At 31.4% G+C, this 15,199-nt stretch overlaps 2 protein-coding genes across 4 annotated transcripts; both read right to left on the bottom strand.

The window, feature by feature from the left end:
- Positions 1-2,020, bottom strand: LOC125807506 (transcription factor RAX1-like). The gene is made up of 3 exons (XM_049487231.1): positions 1,874-2,020; positions 1,335-1,464; positions 1-652 (listed from the first exon to the last, which is right to left on the bottom strand). The coding sequence occupies exons 1-3, from the start codon at positions 2,007-2,009 to the stop codon at positions 1-3; spliced, it is 918 nt and encodes a 305-aa protein (XP_049343188.1). The 5' UTR covers positions 2,010-2,020.
- Positions 2,021-11,787: 9,767 nt separating this feature from the next.
- On the bottom strand, positions 11,788-14,055 carry LOC125807516 (uncharacterized). 3 transcript variants are annotated; one of them, XR_007441666.1, is made up of 5 exons: positions 13,198-13,875; positions 12,490-12,735; positions 12,192-12,410; positions 12,027-12,118; positions 11,788-11,827 (listed from the first exon to the last, which is right to left on the bottom strand). XR_007441666.1 is itself a non-coding variant. In XM_049487239.1 (1 exon), exon 1 carries the CDS (start codon positions 13,862-13,864, stop codon positions 13,214-13,216), a length of 651 nt encoding a protein of 216 aa, XP_049343196.1. In that variant the 5' UTR covers positions 13,865-14,055; the 3' UTR covers positions 12,911-13,213. The 3 variants fall into 3 exon arrangements, 1 of the variants encoding a protein (XP_049343196.1); XR_007441665.1 differs by having other exon boundaries at positions 12,192-12,735; XM_049487239.1 differs by lacking the exons at positions 11,788-11,827; positions 12,027-12,118; positions 12,192-12,410; positions 12,490-12,735 and having other exon boundaries at positions 12,911-14,055.
- Between the last annotated feature and the right edge of the window lie 1,144 nt (positions 14,056-15,199).

The raw sequence follows: 15,199 nt of genomic DNA, 5'->3' as shown, positions 1-15,199 counted from the left end.
TTAACCCCAGTACCCTACATTGTTACATCCATTGCCATTGCTAGAGCTACTACTAATCAACTCCTTAACTTCTTCAATATTAGTATGATGATCATACTGGAATTGACTAGTTTGAAAGTTATTCCCAAAATATCCATTTGCCTTTTGATGGTCATGATGATCAGCCCAAGTACTACAATAATTGTCAAGTGTAAACTTTTGGGTTTCTTCAAAAGGAATTTGACACATCATTTCCTCATTTCCATAGCTAATTTGGTTGCAACTTACCCCATCAGAGGAACAAGAACTAATTGCTTGCATGGGATTCATTAAGCTTTGATCATGAAAATTATAAGAATGTTGATTATTTGTACCTAATTGAAAGTTCATCAGGTTATTGTTGTTGTACATGAAATTTGGTTGGACTAGTGGAATGGGCTCTAGATATGAATCTCTTAAAATATTTGAAATTGATGCTTGGGATTGGGGTTGAAAAGTTGTTTGAAGAGTACTTGTAGGAGGGAATAATAAATTAGGTGATTTAGTTCTCTGGTTAATATTAGATGATGACGGAATAAAACCCATGATCAGCTTCTTCTTAAGCTTTGTGTTCCAATAGTTTTTGATATCATTGTCGGTCCTTCCTGGTAACTGAGCTGCTATAATTGACCACCTGCATAAATATACAACGTCATTTAAGTTATAATATATATTCAACATATAAATTATTTTAATATTTTTAAATTTAATTTAACCATCTATAGATGTTTATTATACAACTTAATCAACTTATAAGTATATCAAACTTGTTACGAAAAGTTACATGTTATTTTAAGTCGACTTAACATAGTGCTAAATATAAATATAGAAAATTTAAACTCAAATTCATAAGATATACTGTCAAATTTTTCTATAGTAACGTTGTTAGTTTGGATATAACGATACTGTATTTAAGTTGTTTTATCCAGAAAATTGAATAGTTTTACATTTTTGGACCGTGTCCTAACAGCTGTAATTAAGGACTTGATCCAAGATCTAAACCTGGCATGCATGCAGATGAAATGTCCATAAATGGTAGAATCTTCAGTCAGAACCCAACAAAATTAAATAAGTAGTACTTTTCTTTGAGTCTTAAAGTAATATTTATTTTCTACACCATTGAGGTTCTTCTTTCAATTTTTTTGTTTAAATTTATGGTATTTACTTTTGTCTCAAAAGTCATATGCAAACACATGATAACTGAAGAAATTTAAGGTAAAATAAAGGTAGTGGTAGATAATTAATTAGTGACCAGAACAGGAAAAAAAAATGGAAAAACTGTTAAATAATTTTGACTTAATTAAAAACTTTGTTACCTGCTTCCAATGCTGGCATATAAACTGCATATAACCCTATCTTCCTCATCAGAAAAATCACCATGCTTTATATTAGGCCTTAGATAATTTAGCCATCTCAATCTGCAGCTCTTTCCACATCTCTTTAATCCTGATTCAAAACCATAATCTCATCAAATTATATCAACAGCAAATATAAAGAAATACTTTTTACGATCAAGATTTGAACTTTATTGGTTCTAAATTTCGGACATACCTCCTTATTAGTAGTAATCGTGTAATTTCTTTTTCTTTAGTGTTTATTGCTTCATTTGCTTTGTAGCCTGATATTTTATTGTCTTATTTTCTTGCAATCCTGCTTCAAATTCTTCTTTTATTTTGAATCTAAGGGTTTGTATAAAACAACTTTTCTACTCAACATTTGTAGGAGTAACGTCTGTGTATAACATCCTATCCTCCTTAGACTTATTTGTGAGATTACACTATTCATTATATTGAGTGAATTTTCTAAAATAAATACAAGATTTGAACTATAAGTTACTGAGATCGACCGAACTTACCAGCTTTTTGAGGAAGAGCAATCCAATTTCCACCAGTACCATATTTTTCAATGAATTCTTTAAGCTTAGCATCTTCTTCTGGTGACCATGGCCCTCTTTTAACATTGTTCTTATCACAACAAGGAGCTCTTCCCATTTCTCTTAATTCTTCTTCTTCTTGTTTTTTTTTTGTCTTTGTTTCTAATTTTGTTGTTTTTTTAGTTGATCATTTTCTTGGAAGTTTTCTAGCTTTGCTCTCTTTATAGATAGAGAAATGGACAAGGTTTCTTGTTATGTTATTTGTCTTATTTAAAGAGTACTGACATGGGATTTAAAATAAAACAAAAAATAAAATAAAGAGATTTATTTAATTATTTAAGAGGTACACAAGTCAAATGGATAGGCATATTTCTAATTTTCAGTTTTCAAGTAGAGCAGATAGAAATTTTCATCTCAAATATTATTAAAAAGGTTTTAATTAATTAATTAATTTCTAAAACTTTTGCATTAATCTTTACCTTAAAGTTCAAGAATCCCAAGTGTTTCATGTGTTCAAATAAAATAAAGCTGATTAACTAATTGTTGGCTGTACCTTGATTAATTTGACATCTTCCAAAGTAGTAAGTATATACTATATTTATTTGTAACTATTTCAAGTAAGTGTAATCATATGCTAACAGGCTTTGTTTTATTAGACAGTGTAGATGTACATACATATACATACATACATTAATAGAAATACCAAAGCTACCAAACAAAATTAATTATCAGCATAGTACACATATATCAGGTAAAAACTAAGTATCCCTAAAGGGAAAAATTTTACAAGAGACACACACTGTACAAATCCTGTGCATATGTATAGACCCCTATTAACCTATTCATGTAGGATAGAGAAATGTGCTTCCTCATGTGATTTTGAAAAGAGGTTTTTGATGTTGAACTAAGTTCAATTTTTTTTTTTATCATGATATTAAAGTTGGGATTTAATTTAATTTTGGTGTTAATTTAACTTTTTATACATGTACTACTAAAAAAACATAAAAATTGAGAGCCAAAACCTACGAACAACCTCGATTTTTTAAAATAAAAAAATGATTCAAAATTAATGGACTCTCGACTATATCAGAAAATGGCGTTTGGTTGTCTAAATTCTTTTATCAAATTAGAAAATGACCTATTATTATATCTGATCTTGGATTTATCTACTACTATCTTTTTTGTTTTAATATGTTTAGTATACTTTTCTTTTAGTTCGTAAAAAAAATGTCTCTTGCATTTTTTGTCAATCTTTTGGTTTTACTTTTTCACGTAACATATTTATAGCTACATGATTCAATATTTGTTATTAGATTTATCTACCTTTTTGTTTCAATATGTTTAGTATAATTTTCCTTTAGTTCGTTATAAAAAAATGTCTTTTCCTAACTGTTTTAATCAAAAACTATGTCGTTTTGCCTTCTACCCTACTTTCCTCTCTTTTCTCTTGCATTGCTTCTTTTGATTGATTGTGAGCTTTTAGTGTGTGATTTCAAAGTTTGAGGAGAAAAAGTCTAGACAAGCCATCTATTACATCGATGAGAGTGGTCGGGACATAACCGGTACAACATACAAAATTCTCAAAAATAAAGATACAAGAAAGCAAATAGAAGTAACATGGCCTTCTCTCTCCTTTAGTCGATGATGACTGATCATGAGCAAATTGCAGGAGAGAAGTAGGTAAAATATAATTCGCGTATGTCATAGAAAGAAGTTGGTGCACGTTCATACTTCTTAGTTTAATTTGTTTATCTTACTTTATTTTCTTTTTAAAATAAAGTAATTTTTTTAAATATTTACTCTTAATATTAATTACTTATTCCTTAAATCATTTTCCAAAACTTAATACGAAACATCAATTAATATGAGTTGTATGACAAAATTATCATGATTATTATTTTTTAATGAATATAACAAATAAAAGTGAACGAATAAATTAATTTTAAACAAACAACAATTATATTTTGGCACAATTTGTTTTCTAAAGCGATACTTAATTATTTTGGGACCGATGGATAATAATTTGAGACGTACATAGGTGAGTATTTAACTTCTTCAGTCAACCTTCCATGCATTTTGCTCACCATTGGTTGTAATGAATTTATTATAAACATTATATCCTTGAAAGATATATAATCTAACACGTACACCATAAGTCCATAAAATATATAAACTAATCAATTTAGTCGTTGGCATGTCAATAATGTCTTCATCAAAGTATAGAAATTAAAAAAACGATTTGGATATATGCTTGTTGTAAATTTGATTGATATATATATATAAGTAAAATATGTAATTCAACTTAATTATTATCACTAGAAAACATGGCCAAGTTGGAAAATTATGCATTAGGCTAGCTTACTTGAGTTGCATTTTGTCTTATTAGAAAAAAAAATAGTGTGGTCCTAAAGACTAAATTAAAGTACGACTATTATCCTCAAAAAAACAAATCTTGATTTGTCAATTGTCTACATATATAACAACTTCAAACCCTTGGTAATGATCATGTAACTGTATGTTTTTCACTCCCTCTTATCATAAAAAAGTAGTGGTCCTAATGACTAAAAAGTGCTACTATTTACCCTCTTATTCTATAAATAAAAAATTATATGCAATCACTGTTTTTCTTTAAGTGTCTCATTCATTGAAAAAACCAACATGCATATTGTAATATGTAATTTTAATTTCCATGCACCAATATCAAGACTTAATTAGTTGAGACAGTTCCATAAATTGACCAATCACACCTAGGACATGTGTCAAAGTGTTGAAAGATTGAAAATATAAACTATAAATAATTATGAAAACAAAACCAATTATTATCAATGATTTGACCGATTACTGATCATTAGCGTGTCTGTGCAGTCTAAATTATTTTTCGACCCAATATCCGGTATCCATATTGGATCTCCAACTGAACTTGCAGGTCCCATTTTGGGGTGACACTCTTAATAGAATTTTCTCTATACCCTGGTCTCGAGCTTGAAAATTCTGATTTAAAATGAAACAGTCTCACCACTACACACCACTCATATTGGCCATCATACCTTTAAATATCAATTATATTTTATAATGACATTTCATAGTTATAATGATCAAGTTTTTTTAGAACTAACCATTTTCATATTATGTTACTCAAATATTATGATCTCCATAATAAATATTTATTTTTATGGTGCATTTTGCTTGTTTGTTTTTCTTTGCGTATAAGTGTTAATCTTGAATAATTTATTTACAGTTGGATGTCCACTTTTACTTTTTAAATTTTCCAGGTATATCATTCATATTATAGTTATAAATTATAATTTAACGACGACCGTTTCTTTGGAGCTTATAGAATAGAAGAACAGCTCGAAAGCTAAATAGCTAATTGTCAAAGTATACAAGAAATAAATAAGAACATACGTATCTGTCTTTTCTCATGCAACATGGAATCTTTTACTTGAAAAAAACATACGTATATATAAATCTTATTTATATAATAGAAAAAAAAAAAAGGCGTTATGTAATACTATGTGATCACACTGGAAACATATTCAATTGTTAATAATTGTTGATGATTATATGTTAAAAAATTATATATATTGTACAAAAATAGGAAGGTGGAAACATATAGAAGTCTCCATTAATTGACTCTGAGACAGCCAAGATGTGGACTTGCAATTTGCAACTTCTCAACGGTTGGCAAACTAAGGTGGAAAATTGTACTCTCCGTTCACTACCTCAAAAATAATCTGTAGCGGTAATTAATTAACGATAATAGCTTAATTGCCACTATATTTTTAGCGGCAATTAACAATCTTTGTATACGTCTCTAAAGACGGTAAAGACCTTAGCACCCTTTATTCATGTATCTATTTATTGCCACTAAAAGTTATTTTTATTGTAGTGGTTTCATTTTACTTGATTTTGTATAAAAATAGATAATTCATATTATTTGCCTATTTTAATAAAGTTATAGAGTTTTTTTTTATACTATTGTTAGTATTAAATAACTACATAAAACAGTAAAGTTCAAATTTATAATTCTAATTAAAATATCATTGATAAAATTAGTTATGTAAAATATACGCGCCTCAAATTAATTAATTTTTTTAATAAATATGTCAAATCAAACAAGGACCATGTAATATGAAACTGAGTGATTATGAATTTAACTAGCTTTACTTTTACTTCAAATGTTGCTTGTTATAATTGTATGAATTGCAGTGAGAATGAGACACTTCATTGAAGAAAGTCTTATACCCACCAACTTTTCAAGTAGATAAAAAAGAGTTAGAAGATAGCGACCTCACATGTCGACTATTAATTGGCTTTTGTGAAAGCTCCCCAATATGTTTAATTGATTCCTTTTCAACCCTTCCACTTCGTCATCAATGATTATAGGCGTTCTCATCTTTTGCTTGCAAGAAGAATAATTTGTTGCGGTAATTAATTAACGATAATAATTTAATGGAAAAATTACAGAAATTTCACATTTTAGTTTACTTATTACCATTATCCCCTATAAGTTTTACAAATTTTCAAACTCCCTCATTTTCGCGCATCAAATTAATGTATCAACGCTTATATTATTGTATCTCGCGCATCAAATTAATGTATCAACGCTTATATTATTGTATCTCGCGCATCAGATTAATGTATCAGAGCTATATAAGTGTTGATACATGCGCGAGATACAATAATATAAGCGCTGATACATTAATCTGATGCGCAAGATACAATAATATAAGCGCTGATGCATTAATCTGATGCACGAGAAACAATAATATAAGCGCTGATACACTAATTTGATACGCGAAAATGAGGGATTTCTGTAATTATAAACTTTTAAGGGATAAATTGTAATTTTGCCTTTAAAGTATGTGATTTCTGTAATTTACCCTTATTTAATTGTAGCTAAATATGTGTTTGTAGAGGCAATTAACACTCACTGTATATGTTCATAAAACCTATAACATCGCTGGATCCAATAACAACTAACTAATGCCGATAAACTTTTTAGCACTCTTTATTAATGTACTCTACATATTTATTACCGCTAAAAACTGTTTTTGTTATAATATTTACAAACTATAGTAATTTTTCTAAAATTTGGATTTATAATATTTAAAAGTATGATATAATAAAATTGTCATCTTATATATTGTTCCGTAAGAATGCCAAATCTAAAATAAAAATGGACGCAAGAAGTAATCAGTTTGATAGACTACTATTCTAAAGTCAATTGCCCATATAATATCTTGACTTTCTTGTAGAGTCCATGCTAATTATCGCTATAACCCCTATCTAAACATACGCTTTGACTTAACCCACTCCAATGTAGTCTTCACGTAGATATTAAATTTTACAACGTTGAATTTGAAAAATAAAATAAAATTGACATTAACAGATAACAACTTGCAATTAATTACTTTGACAAGAAATTATTTCAATTCTGCAATAATTGTCAAAAGTAAGAAATATTGAACCTTTGTATCTCTTTTGATATTTATAAATCCCCACGATGGGAGCCTTTGACAAAAATAAAATAAAATAGTAAAATATATGATGTCTAGATGAACTTGACATTAAAAGAGATACTCCATATATAGGCAATTCAGCATCACATATATAAATGGTAGTCGTCCTTCTTTATATTATATTTAATATCAAATAAAAAATAAAAATTAGCAACAAATAAATTTTTTAGTTATATAATTAGTGATATTCACAAATATGTTAGCTATTGGAGTAACTATTTAGATGACATTTTTTTTACTCAGCCCTATGAACTCCCTTAAATTCTGCTTATCATGACTTGAATTCATATCCTCAAGGTAAAAAGTGAATGATATTTATCATTTGAGCAACTTTCTTTTTTTATTTAACAACAAATTAGCAATGAAATTCAAATCTAATTTTCGTTTTTTAGATAGAGATTGTTCCATTGATTCATATCTAGTAAATCCATCTCCTAATTTATTTATTTTCCTCTTCATCCTCCCATTTTTTTTATTTTTTGGTGCTCCCGACAAATAATAATGAGGAGTGGAGGTAAAGTTAAATACTGTGGGGAAATTTCATATGTAGACTAAATTATTTTGAAATTGTTTTTTGAAATAATAATCTTTAATTAGTTTATAGTTAAAATAATCTCAAATTGAATAAGATAAGGAAGGATATTTCAGGAATAAGTCTGGAATAAAATTTATGTATTACATTTAATTGACACGATATAAATTTACTCTTCAACTAATTACAATTATAAATTTTATTCTGAACTTAATTTTGAAATATCCTATGTTATTCCGTAACCAAAAGATCCCTTCAAGTAGCTCGGGTTGTGTGCACAAATAGGTGAAAGGCGTTTTTAACTAAGATTTTGTGTCAGATGACATAAGTTGCGTGTATCAAATTTTTCTTTCTGAATGTAGAGACTATGGGGTGGGTGAGTCTACATCCCGGATGTGGTGTTTTATAAGCCCTGACCTTGACTATATAATGCCTGGAAAAATCGACATTGAGATTCGTGTCAGTATTACACTACTCAAAATTAATCCTGCCCTTTTACTCACCGACCCAAGTTGTGGTGCAATGATGAGACTACTTCATTCTTAACTAAAGTCTTAGGTTCGAGATCTGAATATGGAGAAAAACATGTTGAGAGCATCACTCCGAAATGGACACTACAATGCGCAATCTGAAATATAGTTAGAGCTTCAATGTGAGTTCCAAACACCGGGTAGGAAAAAAAAACCCTGCCCTTTTACTCGATTCACTGCTCTTTTTGTTGCCCTTATAAATATGGATCTCTGTTCATATGTCATATGTGTGGACCCCAGGGGGTTATTTTATCCCAAAAATAAAATAGACCTTTTTTAACTTTTAACTTATAACTTTTGATTTTCAACATTATTAACTAGTTGATGGTTATTGAAAAGAGTCTTGTTTATCTCTCGGATAAGAATAAAGTTTGTATACATTCTATCCTCTTCATACCTACTTTATTGGACTACATTGGGCAAGTGGTTGTTGTTGCTGCTTCAACTTTTGATCTTCACTTGTTTTATGAACAAATCTTCAAAGTTAAAAGTTAAAAACTTATTAAACATCAAATTTTGTTCACAGAGTAAGTGAATTTAAAGTTCAAGATCACACACCTCCAAAACTATTTTTGTAAATTACATGTTAAAGTATTTCGTTTCTAACCCACTTGTAATCAAAGTGACCCGATTTTGTCCTTATGAACTAATGAAAGTAGTTGAATGAAAAAGTTGGATCATTAAAGTCTAAAGGCAAATTTGACCTTTGAAACTTCACAGTTAACTACTAGACATTTTGAAAAATGGAGAAGAGTCAACTATTCATGTACTATGAAACAAGTACACCATATGGTGAATGAATGAGAATAACTTGATGTTCACTATTCTGGGTTCACTGGAGACGATGCCACTATTCTCTTCCAATATTTGATTGTAATACATGACTATGTGGCTTTATTCTCACAAGACAATGCAATTTTTGAAAGGCGAAATACATATATAATCGCTTAAACTCGTTATCAATTATCAAGTAGACGCTTTAACTATACTTATAACCAGAGAAACACCTCTACTTGAGAGTTGGTAGCTAGTTTAAGGGCTATCTATATGTTTCGTCTTCTTGAAACACAGCTGAAGGAATACAAAATGAGTCCAACTAGCAGTAATTAGAATGGTATCTGGTTGACACGATCAAGATGAATTGCCCTTTATGCGGTCAACAAACTCATACTAATGCTAGGACTTGTCGCAAGCTAATTTGGAAATGAAAGAAGTCTACCGAAAGCCCTTGATACTTGGAAATGAAAGAAGTCTAACACTGTTTGGCCATTCGGCCATCAGTTCGTTAGAAATGGCCCAACACCCATTTCATTGCCCGCTTTAGCCACACATTTTCAAACTACTCCAATATCTTCAAAAAACTCCTTGAGCAACTTCATTTCCTCATTGTTGAATACTTTATCTTTGCTATTAAGAAAACGAAGGATAAACATCATTAATATATGCATGTGTAAAAATACACAGATCCTAAGCCAAGTACCAATGGGAAGGTTGAATCCTCACTTGGTAGTACATAGTTCAAGGCTAGTGCAAAGGGACAAGTAGAATAACAACTTTTCTCATTACTAATGAACAAATGGAAAATAAACTACTAACTGCAGTTTCTCATTACCAGGATCTAGGGAAAGGCTTTTTTCTCACCCCGTGACTCATTGCATTGAATTGAACCACAAGCACTCTGAAACTGATAACATTTGAGATTATGCAGGAAGGGAAGCCAGAAAATCAAGGGAATCGACGTATAACATAATATTAAAAGAAGAAATAAGGATTAGACAATTGAAAGTATCTGAAAAAGGAAATTATGTTGTCTTAGTTTACTAGAATCCCTTAGACTCGGGGAGAAACTAACATAACAGGTATGTAGATTTACAAACTTATAGTAAGTAAGAAGCAAAAAGAGAAAGACTGATAAATCCGCGATGCATCTCATGAAAAAAATACTCAAATGCTAGGAACTTATATTACTTCTGATTAAATCCTGTAAAGGAAATTAAAATCTATGTAACATATTGACAAGTTTATTCCTCGTCTCGTCTTCCACAAAGAACTCAATGAGGTGGGTTGAGAACCATGAAGTCTCTAATTCAAATCCTAGCAGAACCAAAAACACTAGAGATTTATTTCCATCTGTCCTACTCCTACCCTTGGTAGAGAGTTACGCGGTAACTTGTTGCTGGTGGGAGATGACAACTATCCCGTTGAATTAGTCGAGGTTCGTGCAAGCTGGCCCGAACACCACGATCATATAAAAAAACAAGATATATTGACCTCTATGAATGTCGAAAACATTATTGGTCACTCATATCCATGTTTGGAATTGAACTGTCATCATATTCTGCTTGCAATTAATATTCCAAAGGTCTTTATCCACAAGTGGATAGTAATAGGACCTAGGGTGTGTTTGATACGAAGGGCAATGTTCCTTAGAAAATATTTTTTTCGAAAAATAATTAAATTTCTAACAAATTTAGTGGTACGTAAATAAAAACATATTGTCCCAAAAACATTTATATATAGTTTAGGAAAACACTATGGGGGTGAGATGATGCAGGGAGTTGGAGTTAGGGGGTGGAGGGGGGCCATTGGGGGTGGAAGGAGACAATGAGCTTGGAAGGCCACTTATGGAACTTGTTTTCTACTTCTATTGGGAAAATCATTTTCCTCATTTTTAAGGAACTTGTATTCCTACATTTGACCGATCAAACATAGAAAAATTGAAAATATTTTCCTCTATACCAAAAGACGCCCCTAAAGGCACCACACTTTGAGAAATCCAACTCGAAGCATCATATATAACCCAAAACACTGAGAGGACCAAATGACTAACAATTTTAGATTACCAAATCTATAAGGCAGAAATGCATCAGACGCTTAACATTAAAGCAAACAGGGAGAACAAAGGTCCAAATTTCAAATGACTTATTCACTGTATATCCAAATACGCAAAACATGTTTACCTGTTGCATTCTGATCGTGAATGCATCCATCTTCACTTGAGTCCTTTGGCCAACTTGTATATCCATGCGGGCACGCTCCTCTTCTAGTTTCCTTAGTAACCCAGAAGTCACTTGTCTTCTTTCTTTGCAACTCAGCAGCCACTTGCTCACGTTCTTCCAGCAATATTCTTTCCATTTTTTCTTGCATCTCTTGGCACATACTTCCCATTGTAGAAGACATACTTGCTTGTAAGTCTACCAGTTGCACACAACTCTTTTCTGGAGGCCTCTTTCCATACCCTTTTCAACGAACATAGTTAGTCTGATCACCAAGTATAGTGGTTAAAATCTCACCTGCAACTGATTGAATGCTCATTTTCTTCAGATTGCTGTTGAGCCACAATTTCCTGGAGCTGGCCCTTCAAACAGTTAATATTATAAAATAGGAAGCATATAACAATATAATAGAAAAATGAATCAGAAAATTATATGAATTTTGTGTTGCCTTAGTTCCATTATCAGGATCTCTCTATGATATATTACAAAAGATGAAAATATTTATACTATAAACTCATAATAATTATATAGTGGTTTTGGTAAATGTATTTGTACCAATGATTCCTTCACTTCTGTAAATGACTTTGAGCCACAAGAGTGCTTAGTTATTTGTTTTTCCCGGTTAGCTTGTTCCACTCATTCATAACCTGCAATTAGATAAATACATTAAGGACCAACACTTAAATAGTAGTTTATCATGCATTCCTATTATCAAGTTACCTTGAATGCGGGACTTCTAAAAAGTCCTACAAGAAACACCCAGTCATCAGGTGTAACATCATACAGTTTATGGAAGGTCTCTCTTTATCAGTGGCATAACGGGAGTAGTCAGCATGCATCGAGTGTTCCATGCTCTAAAAAGCCTTTGCATAGTGTCAGACTGTCAATCACAATGGCTTGCAACACATGTTCTCGCATACCACTAGTTTCAAGTTTATCCTGATAAAATATGTAAAACTATTGAAAGTAATAACACATGCAACAAGAAGTTAATTTGACATTGAAAGTAAATTGTTACCTTAACCTTCAACTACATCGCTTCTCCATGTTTTTGTAATTATTGCCTGCCAATTATCATCTCTGAACAATATAGTGTGCCGCATAATCAAGCCACAATAGTTAACAATATCTCTAGACCCAGGAACTACAACTCTCACCATGTCATCAGGAATGACAATGGAAAATTTTACTACCATGCTTAGTTTTCATGTCCACATGTAAAAATTTGTATCTCCCCCTCTGCCTTTCTTAGATTTGTTGCAAACTGTGAAGCAAAAGATCCACATGAACCCTTGTTAATTAACTGTTGTCACTGCTCTTATCATTAAATAGGACCACTTTAAACATTTCACGTACCCTTCCTTTTTTACCTTTTGAATCAACTATCTTGATGCAAAAAAAGCAGATGATGAGATATATCCTAAATGAAAGCAAAAAAATGGAAGATTTTTAATCTTTGTTTCAGTTTTATTTCAAAACTCACTACTTTTCAGATGCTAGTTTCCAAGGAAGTAGTTGCTCAGTAGGTAAACTGGCCATAAAAATTTCTCACATGATATTGCTCCCAGAAATGCCAACTGAAATCATAATTCAATTTCAATTTTAACCAGTAGTAAGCCAAACAGTAATAGATTTAGGATCCTTCAATCTATTGGCCTCGGGAATTACTAATTCTGATCTAACAAGTCATTCTAAGATATTAAACAGTGAGAAAAAGTTTCAGTACATCTTCTTCTGTGGGTTTATGTGGTGGCTTCAGTTTTTGATTTTTCAAGTTCTAAGATGGCGTTGAACCCGAATTCAGTTCCCGGAGCAAAGGATGACATGAGTTCATCCGCAGTTTGTGTGATGCTAATCTTGTTATCCTTCACCGCCAAATTCTCCTTCTTCACATAATCAGCAAGAGTTAAGTTGATAATTTCTCGTATTACAGAATTGGTAACTCGCTCTTCACCAAGTATCTGCGGTAGAAATTCCCTAGGAACCTGGGATGTTTTCCCTCCTTTTTCCCTGCGGAAGCCTGGAATTGGTTGCTCTGATTTTGCTAATTTTGTCAAAACGCTGTCGAAAACCATTTCTGTGTACTCCTCGTTCACATCTACTCTGACTTGTATCTTCTCAGCTTCTTTGGATTCAACAACTATCTTTGCATTTTTAAGGCGTTCATCAGCCAAATCTGCCTCTAGCCCTGAACTAGCAGCCGATACTGGTTTCACCAGAGATCTTACGCATCCTTGCGAGGATATACAGTGCTTCAATAGCCCCTTATTTGTAACTGCTGTTGCTGGGTAAATTGCCACATTCTTGGGGATAGTGCTGACGGTACTATAGCGAGAGTCGATAAGCAGCCGGCGGGACGGCGACGCCACTGCAGTGGTCATGGTCATTGCCATAGTTCCCTCGGAAACTATGAGAGCCTTTTTAACTTCTACAGTAATTTGCGAGTGTGAGAACTGAGAAGAAGATCAGACGCGAGAAATTCAAAGATAAGATTATGTAGGGCATTTGATTTTGCACGGGACGGCAGTAGCGCGGACGCGGGTCATTCACACGAATACCCTTAAATTAGAGTGATGTTTAATTCTGCCCCCTTAAAAGGTGTTCAAAATCGCGTACTAATCAATAAAATCGCAAAATTGACTTATTAGTTTATTGGCATTGGATTATCAAACACATAATTAAGTAATGAATTGAAATTTTATAATTAATGATTTATTGAATTGAAAGCGAATCACTCAAATTTTTTTTTATCCAATAAATCATTAACCCATTAAGAATTATCATACTTACCCTTTTACCCCTAAATATATAAAGTACATATTATATTATTATTATGAATGCTAAAGGCTAAATCCCCATTTAAAATTATGCTATAAATGTTTCTACATGATCTAAGGCATTGATGGAGGGGTTTTTATTTTTTTATTTTTTATCTTCACTTGATTCACGTTTAAAGGTCCTTCATCGAGATCTAAATGCAAGCAATGTTCTCTTTGATGGTATGAATTCAATAATTTCAGATTAGCAATGTTCATGGCTTCATGCAAGTATAGTGTAAGATGCGTTCATCGAAAAAGAAGGTATCATAAAGGTTAGTCGATATGTTGGCCAATAATTTTTAGATAATTGTTAATTCATTAGCGAATCAATCAACATCTTATCAGTTTACTAGCGGATTAGTACATTTAAAAATCACTAACTAATAGATCAAATTATAAGGTGAAATTATTCGCTCAATAAGCAGCCCCACCTCAAAATATGTTATTCAATTTTTATCTTTCGACATTTTAGTACTCACTTATTTCATTTTTATTTGTCTAACTTGACACATTCTTTACGAAACTATAAATAGAATGAACAAAATTATTATATCAAAACAAATTAATTTCTTAAAATCTATAACTTTGAGATAATTATAGTTGAAGTTGGAGTAATAATGAATGGGTTCTTTTTATATAAAAAAAAACATTTGTTCTAAATTTTAAAAGAATTCATAGATTAGATTTTAGCCCCAAAATTACCTTCTTTTTTCTTTTTCATTTTTTTTTAGTGTTTGGGATTTTGAATCTTTTACCAAAAATTGACAACAATTTTGTCAATTTCCCTCATCCAAAAAACTAGACTTGCTATATCTATGGCCAGACGGGTCATTCAAGTCGCGTGCCCCGTTTTCACAAAGATCAACAAAGGAAGCCCATAGTTTTTATGACCAATATTCCCTCAGGAAA

This window comes from Solanum verrucosum, unplaced genomic scaffold, assembly GCF_900185275.1.
Source record: "Solanum verrucosum unplaced genomic scaffold, falcon-dt-bn FXZP01000183.1, whole genome shotgun sequence".
In the NCBI taxonomy this organism is placed as follows: Eukaryota; Viridiplantae; Streptophyta; class Magnoliopsida; order Solanales; family Solanaceae; genus Solanum; species Solanum verrucosum.
Note: the sequence above shows the minus strand (reverse complement) of the source record. Positions and strands in the feature narration are given on the sequence as shown.

What these genes read in the sequence shown, in the direction of transcription:
- LOC125807506 (XM_049487231.1), bottom strand. Translation starts at nt 2,009, where the DNA reads ATGGGAAGAGCTCCTTGTTGTGATAAGAACAATGTTAAAAGAGGGCCA. An exon ending in TGCTCTTCCTCAAAAAGCTG is followed by an intron (nt 1,465 to 1,873) that starts GTAAGTTCGGTC and finishes GTTTTGAATCAG; the next exon opens with GATTAAAGAGATGTGGAAAG. An exon ending in TATGCCAGCATTGGAAGCAG is followed by an intron (nt 653 to 1,334) that starts GTAACAAAGTTT and finishes ATATTTATGCAG; the next exon opens with GTGGTCAATTATAGCAGCTC.
- LOC125807516 (XM_049487239.1), bottom strand. Translation starts at nt 13,864, where the DNA reads ATGGCAATGACCATGACCACTGCAGTGGCGTCGCCGTCCCGCCGGCTG.